We start from the raw sequence: 20,464 nt of genomic DNA, 5'->3' as shown, positions 1-20,464 counted from the left end.
ATGATTTGTGTCTTGAGATGGCTTTCATAGGACGACTGGGAAGGTTGGCTGGGTACGATGGCTCACTATAGTCGGGGAGACGGAGGGAACTACAAACTGCTGGGGTAACGATCATGGTATGCTAAACACGAATCAATTAATATTAATTAAGATGATCATTGATGATGATAATGATAATTAGCTTTGTTATGGTTTTTGGAATTATTTTGTATCATTGTTGTCAACGGCGTACACTGGTCCCTAGTCAATTTAAAATAAAACATTTTTACTGAGGAAAAGGATGCAATCTGACTGCTCCAACGCAAATTGGAGCAGTCAGATCCCCAATGTGAGATTCAATGTGTTCATGCATATCTGGATAAAAGAAAGCCAGGTGTCAACAGTCACACATAGCCACCTGTAACATATGAGGTACAGGTGAAGACCCAATAATGGGACATCACCCAAGTCCCTGCAGCGCTCAAACGGAGCATTCGCTTCAAAATGGGGCAATAAAAAAACAGATTTGTGCTCAAAATCTGTGAAGAAATAACCCATTTGGACAAAAGATTACCGGCTGGACTCATCAGCCAGTACCAACTCCATTTTGTCTTGAACACGGGCAGACGTTGTCAGCCCTACGGTGTCGTATCTCAGGACTATGTGTGGGGTGTGCAGTGCCTGTGATCGTATGAGCATATTCACTGTGTGTGGATGTGGGCGTAGTGGAGCATGTCATCGTGTCCTTGGGCATCAAGTTGAGGGAGAGCGACCATGCTGGCTCACAAATTGAGTTCTTGGTCCTCACTATGACCCAGCCCGCCCTCCTCACTCCTGATACGAAGACCCCTCGCCTGGGTCACGACACCCTGCTGGGAACCAAGCCTTCCGGAGGCCTTTGGGACATGAGATGCATGTGATCAGCGGATTGTTCCGGTGCAAAACTTAGTTTTGTTCTTTGCTTTCTTTGTCGTTTGGATTCCTTCAAGTCCAATGATTGAAACAAATTAAAGCCTTTATATTCATATCTTCCCTTTAATATATTGTTTTGTTGACTGTGTTAAACAAATGGCAGATGTGTGAGAAGATGCCTGCTCTGTCGTCTCACTCAGAGGGGAGGGCATCGTCTTGTTTTATATGTAAATGTACGCGCCTCTCGTAAACAGCTTGCTGTGCTCGATAGTTGTTCCAACGACAAAAGAAAAGGAGACCGGTAGTTTCCGAATCAGTCACTGTATCAACGCTAGGTTTATTTATCCATTTATTTATTATGGTTTTGTTTTTAAAGAGAGGATTTTCGTCCTTGCTCTGTATTTTGATTTTCTTTGTACTTTGTAATTCTTTTTTCTCTACAAAAAAAAACCTGTCAAAAATTGAACTTCTAATGCATGGGTTTGTGCTGGATGGGTCTGTGTGCGGATATATATAGGCTTTTCTTTATGTCTATCTATTTGATGTCCCTGTCTCCCGTGTATTTTCCAATGATGATCTACCGATCATCATTATGTTACATCTGTGCACTCACACGTGGACACGTGCAGGGCATCTGAATCACTCCCCGCTCCGCACAACAGACATGCTGTCTGTGTGATGATGAGCCTCTATACACGTACACTCGAGCACTTTCTGCTATTTCAACACAGGGCACGGCCGCTGCTGGCTATGCATGCACAGTGGCAGAGAGAGAGCAGTGTGCTTGGACTGTATTTGTGTTGAATGGTAATGGAGGGGTGGGGGTAAAAGGTCAGTTTGTGGTTACGCTTCTAATGAGACATGGAGGAGGTAGCCTGACCTCCCTGACCAGAAGAAATGCAGACATTTATCATCCCAACGTGCGCGCGCACACACACACACACAGACACACACAAACATGCATGTACGAACACATACACACAGACACAAACACGCACAGACACACACACCTGCACTCTCTCACACACACACACACATGCTATGTGCGGGTGAGTGGAAAGGAGGAAGAGAGAGAGAGAGCCTCAGGATGAGTGAAGAGTGCAGAGGGCATGTCAGCCATTGCCCTCTGTTGGACACACCCTCTCATTGCAAGGGCGGTTGATGGTGAAAGAGATGGAGAGAAGAGAAGGCACAGTAGAAACTCTACAGCAGGGCTCTTAATGTTCAATGGATGTATCAACATTCTCTTGTGAACGACCAGCGATCAATCAATAATCGTGAGAGTAATTGACTATCCTAACGATCATGCAACCCTTAATTGAAGTTAAAAAACTAAAGCTGGCAGGTGTGTATTTCACACCCCTGATGGACAGAGCAGTGTGTGTGTGAGTGTGCAGGGTCCACTTCGCGGCTGTCACTGCGATCATCAATCATTGACAGAATAACTACCACAGTAATGATGAGTTGCAGCGCTAGTAGGGATTTTAACAATTAACTGTTCCGCCGCTAATCATTTTTGAGCAAAACCACAAAAGTTTAGATTTCATTTCAATAGATGTCACTGTTCAAGTTACTTTGCCTTTAAATCAGTAATGTTGTCAGTGATGACAAATGTTCTGGGCCAAGTTCTGGCCAAGTTTTCCTTTACAAAGGTTGGCGAATTGGCTTGATTCCTCCAGCATCGAAGTGGAGCCACTGTAGAAGAATGACATTTACAGCTCTAATAGAACAACAGCACGAAAAACATCAAGCATAACTCCATAAAAGGCATCAAGTACAATTCTGTTAGAGAATAATCGACTGTATGAAAATCGACTGTAAGAAGTAGTTTCTTCGGCTCTAAGAAATAGTATTTATTTTTACTTGCTAGTCATCTGTTAAACAGTGCTGATTGTGATGAGCAAAATACAATTACTTTAAGAGCAAGTTTCGAGTTTTATGTATCAAGCTTCCAAGTCACTTTTGTCAGAATCAAGCAATGCGAGGTGAGTCCATGCTTTAAGTCAAGCAAGCGAAGTTATACGATATTTTGAATATCCAACCCAGTTTCCACATTGAAATCAGTCAACCTACACTTTATAACTCGTGCTTATATTTGTCATTTTGTGGCAACCCATGACAAGCCTCAACAAGCCAACAATGGAGAGTCTTCAAATAAAGCCTTATTGCTCTTAAGAGCTCTAAAATGATAAAAAGTGACCAGCAGTGGCCTCTGCTGGTCTACCTACTACAACCTTGTTGTAGTAGGTTGCCAGGTTTGCACGCGTTGCACTAAATCTAGCTTGGGAACCAGACTAATCTGCAAGGTCATGTTTTATTTGCTCTGGCATAAATAATATGTGTTTGCGAATTGGTTTGGTGATATCAGGGCATTATATATTCATCAAATTTCGATTGGAAGATATCTTAAAAATCCGTCACCACTAACCGATATGACTGTGTTTGTTGCTTCTTTAAATCCAATGTAGTCCAGGCGGGAGGACGATGTGCAGAAGTCGGCAAAATATTGCTTTTAAGATGCATTTCACTGAAAACCAGGATATTTTCAATGTTCCGCTTTGCAAAATGTGCAAATGCGCTGAAGTGCCTCGAAAAAATATGTTTATTTATATAAAGATATATACATGTGAATATGAATATGAAGATTAGATTTTGAAAGACTCTCTGCATTCGGAAAGCGAGACAATTATCCGGTATTTTGTTGTGAAAGTTATATTTTAAAGACTTTTGCGAATTATCCATTTATCCGCCTGGACTACTTTGGATTATCGCTAGCAACAACCCCAGTCATATATGTAGCTGTTTTTATTATAACATGAACAACGAAATAAGGTTATATACTAGGCAGAAGGCAGAGCAAAACCCCATTCATGTTTTAAAAGGGTTAACTAGAATTATTGCTACGGGTATAAAAAGATAAAAGGAATCATTCATAAAAAGTCAACTCACTTTGAGTCATCTGTCTCAGGACTAAGTCAAGTCTCCAGGTCAAAGTTACCCCCAGTCTTGTGTCAATGTTAGTCAAGCAAGTGTCAAACCCTCAAATTTGTGTTTCAAGTCTGAGTCGAGTCACTTTGCCAAAAACGTTGCCTATTTTGAGTTACAGGTAAAATCAACTCATGTCTCTAAGAAACACACAGACACATCCTATTCCCCACCCCCCCCATCAGCGACTTTACATATACATATAGTGCTTGTCCATCACGAGATCACATCGCAATGACCGCCTCCATTTTGGAAGCATAGGACCACTGGAATGGTAGTTAGTATGTAAGTAGTGCATTTTTGGTCAATGCTTAGGTATTCCTTTTGAAATGATTTGTCATTACAGGGAGACGTTGCTGTGTTTGAAACAGCGTTTCCCATGAGGGACGTTGCAAAACAATGTTATCTTTAGCCTAGGTTACGATTAATTTAGGATTTTAAGGTACTGCAATTCTCTGGAGTCCTCGCAATATGGCCCACCAAAAAGTCCATAATGCATTGAGATGAACAAGCCTGAGGCCTATGGATTTATCTGTAAGCAATACATAGTTTGCATAAAAAATGGAATAAGTTACATTATTTCTTTCTCTCTCATACATCAACATTGAATAGCATACCACGAAACCACAAAGCTATTTTTCTTCTCTTTTTTTTCAGTGCGCTAGAGCTAGAATACAATCCTTTTGCCAAGCAGAGGCAGATATAATCTGCCTTTATATAGCCTTTACTGAACCCAATTTACGACAAATATCTGATTTTAAAAAAGAAACAAAAATAATCAGCAGGCCTTTTTTAGATGTGGGGTTATAGCAAGAAGGAAGACAGATGTGGAGGCGTTGTGTACACCCATAGGCCGTTTGGCAGTATGGGATACGGGTTCATCCAGACTGGAGGATTTCTATGATCCGCTGTCTTCGCCGTACTGTCTCCAAGGGCTGTATGTTCACTTGAATCCCACAGAAATGACCCTGAAGCAGACCCACTTCTACATATCGTAAGGATTTGTGCTGTTCCAACATAATGAATTCCTCCATGATTGGAATACGAAAAAAAAGTTTTCCTAACAACTTTTTTTATTTTTAGTCAATTCATCATGGAGGCTTACTTAGAATAATTCCAATTTATTTTATTTTTTCATTTTTTAATTTGTTTTATGTTGCCTTTCAGTTCTTCCATAATAAGCCCTAGTGACAAAAATGAAAGCAGGAAAAAGGCTCATGAGTGTTAAAATGTAAATGAAGTCTTAGTGATTGGGTTTGCTGGTGTAGCAGCTGGTTTGATACCATCAGCTCCACCTGTCAAGGGATTGTCAAGGACTCTTATGGTAGTGGAAAGGCTCTCCTAAATCCTAACTGTTCCCGGCAGGCTGCTGGATGTCAGTTTGCAAGGTGAACAAACGCTGACAGAGTGACTGAGGGAGTGAATGCCCTTAATTGTTAAGCTGAGCTGTGCACTGCCTAGAAAACTCTATTATGTAAATGGAGTTCACCGTTCACCGTTGACAAATTCTTGACTCCAGTCATCCCGTCTCTCTCACAGTGCTAGAGCTAGTACTACCTAGAGGACTAGCCTAGCCTAGTTTAGCTGGTTGCTGCTCTTACCCATAAACTATTTGGAATATTTGGCAGTGTATGATGCAGTTGCATGAAATAAATGCACAGCAGCATAATTAGATTAGAATTTTCATCAATCAGTGTTTTTTAAATTGATTGTTGAACCAAACATTATTCACAAATGTCATTATTAGTAAAAACTTTTATCAACATATCTGGATTTTTCTTCTCGTATGATGTGATTCAGGGTAAATATAGGGAACAGCTTGTTTTTGTAGGAAATCGTATAAGTTAATTGTTTGATGGTTCTTTTGCGACTTTTATACTTAATTAATTTTCATACATCTAAAGTTAACTGCACATTAATGCATTTCCATATTTCTTTATAAACTAATTGCTGAGGAACTTGAAAACCCTTGATAACACACAACTAACAGTATGTCACACAGACACACACACACACACACACACACACACACACACACACACACACACACACACACACACACACACACACACACACACACACACACACACACACACACACACACACACACACACACACACACACACACACACACACACACACACATTCATAGCTCAATAAGGAAGAATTAAAAATAATAATAATATAAAAAATAAAATAATAAACCTTTAATTGTTCATAGGTTTAGATAGCTTCGATTTCTGACTGTTTTCTTTTACTAGGCAATTGGCAGATTAAAACAAACTAAACATTAGACAAACAGCCCCAAGATAAGCTTAGTGTGGTGTTGTTGATTTCAAAGACTTTTTTTAATCATACATTATCTTAGTCAAAATATTATAAGGAGGAACACAGTTAAAAATCCATCCATCCATTCCTAGTTCCAGGTTAATTTATATGTATATGTATATTGCCTTAGTTTTGTGCTACAGCAGATTTTATGTTCACACATGTTTTTTATTAACATAACTCTGCTTAATACAGGTCGACCATTCATGATTTCCACTATTCCAATATCTGTTGATAATTAAATCATTTTATTTATTTGAGTTGAAACACTTGTTTCCTTGAGATAGCATTTTAGTAATTTAGTCATCTTAAAAAAAAACACAACGTTAATAATAATTTATTCCGAATTCATGTTTCGTTTCCCCTTTGTATTTGCACTTCCTGCTTCACCTTCCAATCGTAACTCTGCTCTCTACCTTTCTTTGTATTCCCAGTCACCTCCAGTCCGGCCTCCCCTTTGTGTCTGCACTTCCTGTCTCACCTGCCCTTTGCTGTTTCTCCCTCCTCTGTCCCAGGGCGGAGGCGGTGGCGGGCTACCAGCGGGTGCTGCAGGTGGACCTGGAGGTGAACGGCCTGACGGCGCCCCAGAGTGGCAGGGAGGCCACGTGGCAGGTGGAGTACCCGCTGACCCGTACCCTGACCAGCGAGGTGCACACGCTGCTCCGCCTGGCGCCCCCGGACCTGGGCGGAATCGTGCCTCTCGCCATGGTAACGAATAGCTTGGATTGCGGTGGAGAAAGCGTGTGTGTGTGTGTGTGTGTGTGTGTGTGTGTGTGTGTGTGTGTGTGTGTGATTGATGCATAGATATATAAGGAGAGAGTAACGGCATTGACAACATGATTTGCTGCAGGCGGAGGCTTTATTTGATGTGATGTTGATGACTTGACATCATCTGAGATGCAGAATTAATAAATATAGTATTCCTTAAATCCCTGATTTATTTGGTATAGATCAGACAGATCTGTCTTATTTCCATTCATTCTGTTCCCTCTTGAAGGTTTTGTTGTTGTTTTTTTTACCTCTAAATGAGAGATTGCATCACTTCCTGTCAGGTTAAAGCCACCAAATTAATAATCTTGCATGTCCTTGAGGCCCTCTTTCAAACCAAACAGACCCCAGGGGTCTAGCCTACTCCAAATTCTCCTTGTCCCGAGGTCTCATCACAATGTTGATAATTTAACCCTTTCTGCCAACGAGCCACAGCACGGTCTCTTCAACAGACAGGTGCACGACAATAGCAGCAGTATTCTGCCTTGATAGTGAGCATTTTAGTCAATGACACTCAATTTGATCAACCAAGAGATTTAAAGATGCAGTGTGTAGTATTTAGTGACCTCTAACGAAACAGACTTGGCAGGAATGGAATATAATATTCATAAGTATGTTTTAATCAGTGTATAATCCCATGAGAATAAGAATGGTTAGGCCTTCGTTATATTCGATTTATATCTTCATAGGGTGCGGGTTCTCTCCTAAGGAGTGTGCCAAGTGGCTTCATCATGTTTCTACAGTGGCCCTGAATGGACAAACGGCTCTAGAGAGAACGCATTCAAAGGAAATAAGTTTTAGGATGGAAAGGGGGCTTTGGCTATGGCCCACTTGTTATACCTTTTTAGTGCCGTTGTTGTGTAGGAGCATTATAATGAGCAAGGTTGTATATGTAGTGCTCCAAAGGACGTGGGGATATACTAGTATAACTATTTGCTACTAAATTCTTTACACCAGACATTGAAAACAAACAAATACTAGTCCCTGGTAATATTTTAGCTTCTTTTGACACTGCAGAGTTGTTCATGATCGTGTATGTCATGATGTTGTTATTTAATATGGACTTTCTCTTCATTGATCGCTTTTTAACTGCCCCTTTTCTTGGAGATTGTTTTGCTGGCCATTGATTTAACTTCTCATTGTGGAGTTGGAAACGCGATACCTCTTAGCACCTTCTTAATTGTCATTTGGCTGATAACTGATAAAAGTTGTTGATTGAGAACGCATTTGATTTGTTGACCAGCCTTTGAAAAGTGAATCAATATGTGAAGTCAGACATTGTATTATAGTGCATTATACATCATCTCTGTCTCTCTCTCTCTACCCTCTTTTTAATGTATCTACTGTTTTTATCTTTCCATCGACAGTGTATCTATCTATCTATTTATCTATCTATCTACCTATTGATATATCTATGTTTTTATTTCACTGTTTGCCCATCTATCTATCCTCCATCTATATTTAGATATATCTTTCTATCTATCCATTCATCTATCTATCTATCATCGATCTGTCTGTCTGTCTGTTGCGATAATCACATGACTTAATTATCATGCCCCAGACTTGGTGATGTTTTTTTTTTTTAATTGAACACACATTTGTTGCCATTAATGACATCATTAATCTAATATTTATATAGCTTGCTGAAACCATGGTGGGCAAGCATACAACAAATTGGTGGAGAATAATATACCATTACATTTTTTCTGAACTAAAGGCAGGTATTTTTCCAAGCGCATTTCCAAAAGTGTGTGAATAAATGATAAAGCAACCTTATTATCCATCGTACAGAGAAACTTGGTATTTAGGAGCCACAGGGCAGTCAAATAATGGAAGCCTGATTTGAATCCACTGCTGGTGCTGGTATCTGGCGACCCTTTATATAGCGCCTCTACACTCACATGCATATCAATACCCTAAATATATAGAGCCTATGAACCTCACAGAGCATTACATCAAGTACCCTGACAGGCATTTTGTGTCACATATAATGATACAAAGTTACCGTTTCATTACAGTCAATATACTATATATATATGTATATATATATATATATATATATATAGACTTGGTGTATATATATATATATATATATATATATATAAAAAGTGAAAAAGAGCTTCCTTGATGCACAATGTTGTTGGTAAAAAAGATTTGTAAATTTGTCAGATTTTTCATAATTATTGACTTATCAGCAAGTAGTATGTTGTAGCATGAAAGGATGATGAGGAGGACCTGGTAGAAATGGAACTTAAAGGTTTGAAATAATTGGAAAGGTGCAAAGTGTGGAGATATATACAAACTGTTTAAAAACTGCTATCCTATTCCCAGTAAATACTATGTTATATTATGTATATAATACATATTTATCATGTGTTAACAGAACTTAGCTTTGGATGCATGAAGTACTTACGGCATGAGATACACATAACACCAAGTTGTGAATAGTTATAATGAGGCAATCTAGGAATGTTAGGAATAGAGGTAGAGAGAGGAGAAAAAAAGCAAGAGCGAAGTCAAAACAGGGGCGGAATGTGGCTCAGGAGGTAGAGCGGGTTTGCTCGTAACCGGAAGGATGATAGTTCGATCCCCGGCTCCTCCTTGCTGAGTGTCGAGGTGTCCCTGAGCAAGGCACCAAACCATGACTTCTCCTGACGAGCTGGCTGTCGCCTTGCATGGTTAACCCTAACCCTGGTTAGAAAAGTAGTCCGCATAGAAAAGACTACATTATCTTGAGCATTTTGATCCTGCCATGGATTAAACATGCCTCCTATTTTTTCTCTCATTAGACGAGACTGCTCTCTTCCACAATCCAGCCCCCAAACATTCATCATTAGCATTGCATTCACACCGGAGCCCATCAGCCTTCCCTTCTCACGATTTCCAAGTGGCTAATCAGGTGGCTAGCAGTGAGCTTAGCATTAGCATTTGTTGTGAGCGACAGAGCGGCAGCGATGCCTGGATGTTATGAGTGCTTTGCCGAATGCGTTCGCTCCCTTCCCGAATGTGTCGGTGGCGCCCGTGTGACGTATGACAGGTGATGATCGATGAGGACCAGGGGGGGGGGGGGGGGGGGGGGGGGGTGGCAAGGACAAACAGAAATCACGAGAAATCATAAATACCCCGGTCTTCCGGAGACGTCTCAAAAATATATAGCGGTATGCTAATTGTTATGGGGGGCGAAGCGGTGAATCTTCGCAACGCCGCCCCGTTCCCGGGCAGCGTCCATCAACCCTGTCGCACTGTCAGGAAGTGTGTTTGAAGCACGGCTTGGCAGGCCTCTAATTGGCCCTGCAGTCAACCTATTCCCGCGCATGCTAAGTGCCTTCATGCCGCCGTTCTCCATCTGCATAAGGGTTTTTAATGCTCCCCTCCCGAGCTTCATTCAGTCCTCTGGTGGATATGCCAGTTCGGATTTGCCGGAGAATATTGCCTGTTTGCGCCTTGACGTTATTAATTCTGTGGCTGGCGCCATTCCCAGTGGCCTCACTCCCATTTACAAGGCTTCTGGGTTTTTTTTTGTCGTGTTTTTTTTTGATCTCCCTCTTGCCTCTCCTAAATCTGACTTCGAGAGAAAATCACTGAACAGCCAATCGCACAAGCTCAGCGCTGAGGGACCATTGGTTCAGTCCCGAACATTATATCGGAACACAAATAGAAAGGAAAGCCTCAGTTTTACCCGGGCGCCGGTCGAGCCAGGTCTGCGTGTCAGAATGAGGCATGGCGTGTGTTTTGTCAGGGTTTAGACGCCGTGTTTGTTGAAAGGAACATGCATGCACAGTCAGCTGCAAGTCAACAGCACACTCACTTACACAACAATGTGTGCGCCATTCATCTTTGTCCCCTGCTTTCCCCACGCACACAAACACACTGTTTTCTTATTCAATGACCGTTATTGTACTCCTGCAACCCCCCACACTCCCTTCTCTTTCTGTGGCGGCCCCGTTGTGAAACTATAACTTTATTCTGCGGTTCTATTCTAAGTCGTACGTGCCACAAGGACAATCTCTGGCTTTCAACTCTCTTATTTGTGTTTGTTACTTGGTGTCTTGTTGTGTGTGTTGCTTGCCGGTGTTCCCGGATCACTTTGTTTATCCAGTGTGGGGTTATAGCACAGAGAAGCTCTTGCTCGCTATCTTTTGAGCTAATCAAATAGCCTGCGGAAAACTCCAAAGGGTCCACGGAAAAACCAACCAAAGTGTGTCAAACGCACACACCCGCACACACGCCTGCACACGCGCATACTAACACACACACATGCAGTCCACAGGGTCCTCGGGAAAACCAACCGGGCTGTATCTATCACACACACCCACACGAACAAACACAAAGGCTCACACACACACACACACACACATACACACACACACACACAGACACACGCACAAACATTCACATCCACAAACAGTCCACAGGGGCTTCAGAAAAGCCAACCTGGCCCTATCACACAGCGCCACACACACACACACACACACACTGCGGGTTTTCCAGAATTGATGTTGTCATTGTGCTCTCATGGTCGTCTGAAAAAGTTGAGAGGAGAGAAACATTGAGGACAGTTAATATTTAATCTCAGCCAAAGTATTCAGAAATCACAGCATCAACCAACCCCCCCATACCCCCAACCCCTGCAAAACAAATACACAATGCCAAAAAAAGAAAACAACAGACTGTCAAACCTACAAGTTATGTAATAAATCAATATCTAATTAATCAGGAGGGTATAAATCACTGCATGTCCTGATGAAATAATCAATAGTGGTATTTATTACCTCTGGTCATGGCAGAATGCCTCCAAAAAGAAATCTTTATGTGCTAATACCTACAAAAAAGCTGCAATGTTAGCTGCTTTGCCAATTGTGTCAAATCAAGGCGAGCGACGGTGTTGATTATGCAGTTTACACCCGCTTTCTGGAACCCTCCTTTAGCATGTGTTTTTATGAACAGCTCACTTGAAGTCAAATTTAGCTACAGCTGTATTCTGTCTCCTCTTTTAAGACAAATTCTCATTCATAATTGAAAGCTGCTTTAGAAATGTGTAATTGTAAAAGTTGAATGAAAGTTGACCGTACCTGCTTCTATGACTCCTTGTTCTTTTATCTCTGTCTTTGTGCCATTCCTTTGTTATTTTATTATTTTATTATTAACAACCAGTCCTTTGAATTCAGTGGAACATGCTTCAACACTCCTGTTCAATTTTTTTTTTGCCAAGAACTAAATTCTACAAAACGAAAAATAAATAAAAAATTGCCGAAATTCTTTTGAAGGAGGAACCTCTCCTGTTGGATGTCTCAGCGGTAAGCAGACTTCTAGCTGTGTTCTATTGTACCGGGTGCTGCATTTTCAAAAAGTACAGCATGTTTTCATATTCATTCCTGAGTGGCAGCGCGGTACGGAGTACGCAGTCAACGGACCATTTATACGATAACTGATTTCAAGTGAATATCTGAGTCTGTAGCGGCGGCCGTGCCAGGATGTGAGTTCCCCATTCGCGGGCCAGTAGTAGGCTGCCAACACTGTCAGACTGCTAACCGGCCTGTCAGTCAGTCAGTCACTCTGCAGCAGCAGCAATGACTTAGGCATTTCCGCGCATACGGGCCTCACACCCCGCCGATGAATAATCGAAAACAGCCCCTCCAGTAAAAGCAGGAGTCAGGATCCTTGGATGAATCTCTCTCCCCCATCTCCTCCTAGCCTCACGAGCATGCAGGGGAATCTTTGAGCAAGGCGTGGATACGGGCGTACCGGTCGCGTCTCCATGGAGCTCCGCTCTTTCTTCACACAGAGAAAAAAAAAAACACAGGTCTTGGGGCTCGACTGTAAGAATTCGTAGATTGGGATGAAGTGCTTTTCAAGCCGTTTTTTAAAGTGCTGTTGAACCCAACGTCGTCTCTATTTTGCTTTCAAACAACCTAGCGGGTCTTTCATGATCTTCAATAGAGTGATCTATGCTCTGTTGTCACTGTCACTAAAAAATAGTAGCGTCGTTCAGACAAAATAGGGGTGAAATACCGTGTTTTGCGAGTCCCGGCCAACCAGTTAGTGAACCAATCTGCTCCCACGGCTGGAAGTCAATATGAGGTGGGCGAAAGGGGTCAGCGAAGGCCCCCCCCGATGTGTGTTTTGATGTATGGTGCTCTGCCTGGGGGGCAGAGCATGTTGACAGCTCTGTCCGAGATAGGATCAAGCTTCTCAGGACGCTTGTATGAAGTTAAAGGAGACACGTTATACCACCAGGTGTGAGTGTGATTAGCCGTTACAAGCTGTTTTGGAAAATCGGCCTCTGCTGACATCACAAGTGGGCGTGTCCACCTAGATGTATAATGGATAGATTAGCAACGTTTGCTACAGTCCACTGGTTAGGCTGGTAGACCAGGGTACATCTAGGCGGACACGCCCACTTTTGATGTCAGAAGAGGCCGATTTTGAAAATGGCTTGTAACAGCTAATCACACTCACGCCTGGTGGTATAATATGTCACCTTTAAATGCCACGGCGTGTGGCGCAGTTCACTACGCATACATAACGCTCATTATAGGCTTATCCTGAACAGCGTTTTCTTGCTTTATAAAAAGCACAATTGCCCTGAACTGTTACCATGGTGATAGCACCTCCCCCCCCTCCGTCGCAACCCCACTTCTTACGAGAACTCTCGGCCCAAAACACATTTTTCACAAATTTATAGTGTTTGAATTTGAGCTGAAACAGGGGGTCCACTTACACATAAAGTGGCGTTCTCCCCTCCCCTGAACACAGCATGATTGGGGGTAGTGGAACACAAGAGTGGACCACAATGCATCACATCACACAGCCACAACCCCTTTACATTTGTTACACATTGCAACACCAGCAGCCGCCATATTCTCCTGATGAGATCTATCATTTTATAAGTGTGTGTGTGCGTGTGCGTGTGTTTGTGGTGTGTGTGTATGTTCACGGCTTTCATTTGGTGTATTTCCAATCTATGTGACTTTGTGTATTTCTTTATGTGTGCCTGCGGTTCCTGCTTTTAGTACACACACGCAACTTCACAACCCACACATGTGACAATCATATTTCTTTCATTCCCTTTACCTGAGGCCCCCAAACATGCTATCTAAGTGTTTGTACCTTGTCCCCCTATCTATCCCCCACCCTGACACCCAGATAGGTGTAATGGACTTTATCGATTCTGCAATCTCCCCCACCCTCGTTCTCTATCTCTCGCTCTCTTCTTTTCCTCTCTCTCACTCTTTGTCAGCTTCGTCCGATACATGTCAATGGGCTTCGTTAGCAGGACACGTATACAATAGGTGTTGCAAAAAGCCTTCAACATCAAAGCACAGCCATTAATAATAAGAAAACAAAGGTATTGATGACTCTTTCTCTTTCTCTCTCTCTCTCTCTCTCTCTCTCTCTCTCTCTCTCTCTCTCTCTCTCTCTCTCTCTCTCTCTCTCTGAGTGGTGGCCATGCTGAGATGAGGGCTCTTGTTAAGACTAGCTCCTGCGTAGTACAATGTCCAGGTGGCTCCTCCCCCAGACCCATATCCTCCTGTGCCAGGCAGAGAGAAAACAGGCTATGTGTGTTTGTGTGTGTGTGTGTGTGTGTATCAGTGTTTATGTGTGTCTGTCTCACTCTGCATACATGCTTGAATGTGTGTGGGGGTATGTTAGTATATATCTATGTCTGGGAGCATAGATGCATGTGTGTGTGTGAGGTATGCTTCTTCGTGGGTGTGTGTGCTGTTTTTTTTGTTGTTGGGGTGTTGTTGCTGGTGTGTGTGGGTTTCTGACAGTTCATGAGCGTGTCCAACGGACGAATGTGCCATGGCTGTGGGATCTGTTGTTGTATGTGCGGTTCCATGCGTGGCCCTGTGCATAAACATCACTTAAAAGAAAATTCAGGTATTTTGAACGTTGAGGCCCCTTTCTGGTTTGTCTAGGATGAAATAGAGTGGTTGACACCGAAATTATGACCATATGTCCTGTCTCGGGTATTTGGCTCATTTAGAATTGCCACTGCTAGCTTTCGAATGGCTGGCTATGGGCGTTTACAAACCTGTCTTTAAAACAACCCTAAACGTTCGTTTTCAGAAATGTGCAACTCACCGAGTGGTAAGTGGTGTTCGTTGATGTTCCAAATCAAGTATCGTAGCGAAATACAGTTTGTGTCATGTTTTATTTGGCATTTTGTAAATCCATTGATTTCTGTTGGAAGACTCATTGCTCATTGACCGGAAACGGAAGGGGGGGCTGGGTGTAGTCTTTTCGCTCGGTCTAGGCCTACTGTTGAGACGGAGAACCTAACGAAAAAAAGACTAAACCTTTCAGTTTCCGGTTCCGGTTTCCATTTCAATGTGATTTACAAATTGCCATTTAAAACACGACAGAAACTGTATTCCGCTCGAAATACTTGATTTGGAACATCAACAAACACCAGGGTTTAGGGTATTTAAGGACAGGTTTGTGAATGCCCGTAGCCAGCCATTCTGAAGCAGGCAGGGGCGATTTGAAATTAGCCAAATACCCGAGACAGGACCAATAGTCAACGTTTTGGTGTCAACCACTCTATTTCATCCTAGATGTTCAACGTTCAAAATACCGGAAATGTCCTTTAAAATAATAGCCTCATCATAGCAGTTAGAAGGCCTAAGTGTTTCCCCTACTATCGCATACTGTCGGCTTCATGAGACACGCCTGCCCTCCCCCCTTCTTTGGAGAACCTCCCCCTGCCCCAAAGACCCTCCCCCTGCCAGAAGACCTGGGGCCCTGATGGTTGAATCAGATACTGATTGCACGTGTCTTGCACATCAGTCAATCTGTCACCCAAAATGGGGTAGATAGAGGAAGGGATAAATGGGTAGAGATGGGCGGAGAGATTGAGCTGTAAGGATGGTGGATAAGGCGAGGGAACAACCCACATGGGTACAAAGTGTTAAAGTGGAAGTGAACCCCCTGTTTCAGATCAAATTCTAATACTATCAAATAATGCGTTTTGGGCTGAGAGTTATAGGAAGCAGGGAGCGATTGGATATGAAATGCGCCACACACCAGTGTGTCATAGTAAGTATACTAGGTGTCCGGAACATTGTGGTTAACAGCTGCTCTGGCGGAGCTCCACGCACACACACCTTGCCACCAGTGTCCCTTCATCATGACGGCAAAGGCTATACTAAAAAGCACTTTGGTTTGCGGTGTATTTCATTTGAATCCTGTCTTCTCGAAATTATAGTCTAATTTGAGTAATTGTGAAAAAGGGGCTAAGATTCATATGTAGAAGATCTTATAAGAGCTATTACCTGGTTTAATTTATTTCAATGAATTAGGGTTCACCTCCCCTTTAAAAGTGTGGGCGGGTGCGTGTGTGCATGTGTATGCGTGTGCGTGTGCGTGTGCGTGTGCGTGTGCGTGTGCGTGTGTGTGTGTGTGTGTGTGTGTGAGAGATTGGTATGGAGGAAACACAAGCACACAAAAATGTTTTCCCCATGGCGGTTAATTAAATGTCATCATTTATATTCAAAAGTAATTAAAAGTGTCTGCATGTGGCATTGCTTTAAGTATTTTAATGATGCTGGAACTAAAATGAGACCGGAGTAGCACATATATATATAAAGAAATGTGTGCGATCTGTTTGATCTGTGTAAAGCTTGTCTAGCAGCTGTAGATATTTGACCGGGTTGATGCAATGTTGGCAGCAAGGGAATTGAAAAGACAGGACATGATGGGACATTTAGCATTGAGAGGGAGACAGGACTGAATGAGACTGGAGAGTTTAAAGCATGATCATTACATTGAGGCTGGAACAAGTGCCATAATGAGGCAAGTTTGGATCACAATTCATTTGTTCCTTTAAAGCTCTTTTAATTGGTTGAATTTCATTATTTTGCATTCTGTGGTGCAAAAGGGTCGAGTGACCAGTTTTCTATTCTGGAATTTGGATTCTGTATCATTAGTACATTTTCAAAGTCGTCAACACCGATGTGAATATTTCTATAAATAAACAGCGATTGTGTTGGGCGGATTCTCTGTAATTACTTCACAGCCTGATTGTCAAAGGACGGGTCATAGGTGATCGCTGATATATTAGATTAGTTAAAATGTCCTTTAGACACACCTCTAATTGTCTGTGTACGTAGCCTTAACCAGAGGTCAAGAGGACCATCAGACAGAGAGAGCGAGAGAGAGAGAGAACTGGAAATAAATCGGATTGAGGAACGAACGAGGGATGGAGATAGTAAGAGAGAGAATGCAAGCGAGATAATCTGAGATCATTACGAGGCCTGAAATCCATTAGCCTCAGCGGTGCATATTATAATACACATACATATATTATATTTAACAATATAAAAAGGCTATCTGCTTTCTATTGCAAAGATGCTTGTGGTTACAAAGTGGATAATATGCAGCAAAGCATAAAGCACCGTCACAGACGTGAACCAAGAGCTGGTCGGACATCATAGATAGCTGGTCCTCTTTTGTCTCTTTATGAATAATAATATAAATATATATTTATATGATTATTTTCTTTTTCAATGGTTTAGGGCCCCCTCATAGCAAGGGCTTTGTTGCACCTAAGCTGTGTTGAACACACACAAACACACACACACACACACACACACACACACACACACACACACACACACACACACACACACACACACACACACACACACACACACACACACACACACACACACACACACACACACACACAGTAGGAGAGTGTCAGGGATTACCACACGTTGTCTTAATTGATCTCATTATACTCTTCCTGTTCGTGCAATCTGTTGTTATCAATTATTTTTTTTCTCACAGTGGCTACGCTGTAGTGAAATGGATTCTGGGTAATAGCTGCTAATGAGGAGGTAATTCATGTAGTGTAATCCCGTACTCCAAAGTCATTAACCAGATGACGTAAAACGTGTTTCATTTAGGGCTAGTGCTAAAAGGAAGACGGTATTTAAGTGTTTATAGGGTTTTAAGGGTTTCTGTCTCGCAGTTTATAATTGTTTTCAGGTATTCATGGCTTTGTGGCAGAACAGAGTGTGCTGGATTCAAACGCATCACTAATCTGTATGGGCAACATATTAGGGAAGATTTCTCAATAGTATTAGCATAGAAAGATTGTCAGCTGAATGCTAGCATCAATACCAACATTCTTTGGCATGGCCTTTAATCCACAGTTTTACCGTTGTATTGATCTGAAGGGGTTGCTGGTCGAGATGTCTCTGTCTATTCATCGTCATTATGATATCATAGAACGACAATAATCAAATCGATAATGCATTAAAATGTGTGCTCCGCAGGAGAGCGAGATCCTCAACACAGCGGTTCTCAACGGACGCACCGTCGCGGTCCCGGTGAAGGTGGTTACCGTGGGAACGGACGGAGCCGTCTCCGACATCACCGAGTCGGTGGAGTGCAGGTCGTCGGACGAACAGGTGATCAAGGTGAGCCCTGTGTCCCTCTCTGTTTCAGTGTGGCTGCATTCCCCACAGGCAGCTTTTCCCTATAATGGTCAACAACGTTTCCTGCATTGGGTTCTTGTTTGAATTGTTGTTGAGCAGGGCTCAAAATCCAGGGTGAGCACCGCTGATTGGCCTGCCCATGACCCAATCACCAGGCTACGTCGATGGCGAATTTGAATCCACTGCTGTTTATCTTAACGCGCCAATGCTTTTCTCCTGATTCAATATAACTCGAATTCGATATAAATTGAATCAGAAGACGTATTAATACAGCTTTTTTTGTTTGTGAACAAGCTGTTTTCAAGTATTATGTCGCACTCTCTCGGTCTCTCTTTCTCTCTCTCTCTCTCTCTCTCTCTCTCTCTCTCTCTCTCTCTCTCTCTCTCTCTCTCTCTCTCTCTCTCTCTCTCTCTCTGTCTCTCTGGTTCCCCTCTGTTTTCAAATGTAAACTAGCTCAGGGATGTATTGTAACGGTGTGTTAGAGGCTGGGCAGAATGAGGAACAGTTTTTAACGGCTGGTTTAGAGAACATGCCTCCCGGCATGAATTTTGGATGAATGGTATTTTAAACACTGTATTGTTGACCATCGATCTGCATAGCTCGGCAGGACTCAGCGTTCATTTTAACAAATTAGCGGAGCAAAGCGTAGCTAGCAGCATAGCTGAGCACAAAGTCTTAGAGAAAGAGTAATAAAAAAGAATAAAGAAAATCAGTCAGTTAGTTTAAAGAGTTAATGGCCTAACTCTAAATTTGTCAGTGAATAGTCCATTACCTTGTCTTCTGTGTTTGGTACAGTGCGTATTTATTTTTAAGATGTTTTACTCATCAATTTATCTCTCTCAAATTTGGCCTTGTTTGTTTTTGGTTGAAGGGAAGCTGATGTCAAAATTGAGTCTGTGTGTATGTGTTTCTGTGTTTGTGTGTGTGTGTCTGTGTCTGCATTTGTTTGTGTGTGTCTTTGTGTGTGTGTGTGTGTGTGTGTGTGTGTGTGTGTGTGTGTGTGTGTGTGTGTGTGTGGGGGGGGTAGTGTATGTAGGTAAATCATGGACTCAAGTTACTACTAATCCCCCACATACACACACATGTACACATATACCCCTCTCCTCCATATCAGTTTTGTTTTTAAGACAAAACTTGACATAGTGTGTATGGCTTCTTAAGTATTTAAGAAGACTTATTTAGTGCTGATTGGGGGGCAGCCTAATGCGCTCTCTCTCTCTCTCTCTCTCTCTCTCTCCCTCTCTCCCTCTCTCTCTCTCTCTCTCACTCACTCACTCACTCACTCACTCACTCACTCACTCACTCCCTCACTCACTCACTCACTCACTTTCTCTCTAGCGCTGTGTGTTTATGAGCGAGTTTGTCTGATATGCATATCAACCATGAGGGGCAGGGATGCACCGAGAGACAGCTATGACTTCCTGTTTGTGAAGCCCAAGGGATAGAGACTAACATGTAGTTCCTCTAACATCTCTTTTAGTGTTTTGCGGTGGTTGGATTGAAAATAGCCGCCACCTTTCTAGGTATTTGGAACTTTCATGCTCGTAATAGAATGCACGTTATTTTTGTTCAGGTTGAATCTCAGCGGCTACTTCATCTCCATATTATGATTTTTGCGTGGTCCTGTTTGACAGCTTTATTTCAGTCAAATGTCATTATTTGAAGTAGTGTGGACAAGACTGCCACGATGTCTTTGTTATGAAAAATTGACATTAAGCAAGACATAAATCATTCCATTGCAGGCCTAATTAAAAAACCTAAAGAAACGATTTAGCTTTATGTGTTAAGATTGCATTCAACTATCATATGTAATTGGTTTTGATGAGACCATTTTATTTCGGTCATAAATATTTTTCTTGACCTCAACTACAGTGGTACAAAAGTCATTCAATGTTATAAAACTGTCAAATGCTTTCAAATACCTTAACAAAAGCCCTTCGAAATTGAATATGCACAACAAATGTTTCACATAAAAAACATACATTTGTCCTCAAACAGAAGGTTCTAGGAGGTGAGATAATAGACACTTTCAAAATGTCACACTT

At 42.1% G+C, this 20,464-nt stretch overlaps 1 protein-coding gene across 1 annotated transcript in view; it reads left to right on the top strand.

Moving 5' to 3' along the window:
* si:dkey-112m2.1 (transmembrane protein 132C) overlaps positions 1 to 20,464 on the top strand; it is a 126,291-nt gene that overhangs the window by 86,338 nt on the left and 19,489 nt on the right. The window contains exons 5-6 of the mRNA XM_056589336.1: positions 6,720 to 6,912; positions 18,258 to 18,401. Coding sequence (XP_056445311.1) covers positions 6,720 to 6,912; positions 18,258 to 18,401 — 337 coding nt within the window. The remainder of the gene's footprint in view (positions 1 to 6,719; positions 6,913 to 18,257; positions 18,402 to 20,464) is intronic.

This window comes from Gadus chalcogrammus, chromosome 4 (genome assembly GCF_026213295.1).
Source record: "Gadus chalcogrammus isolate NIFS_2021 chromosome 4, NIFS_Gcha_1.0, whole genome shotgun sequence".
NCBI classification, from domain to species: domain Eukaryota; kingdom Metazoa; phylum Chordata; class Actinopteri; order Gadiformes; family Gadidae; genus Gadus; species Gadus chalcogrammus.
This window is presented reverse-complemented; position numbering and strand designations above follow the sequence as displayed.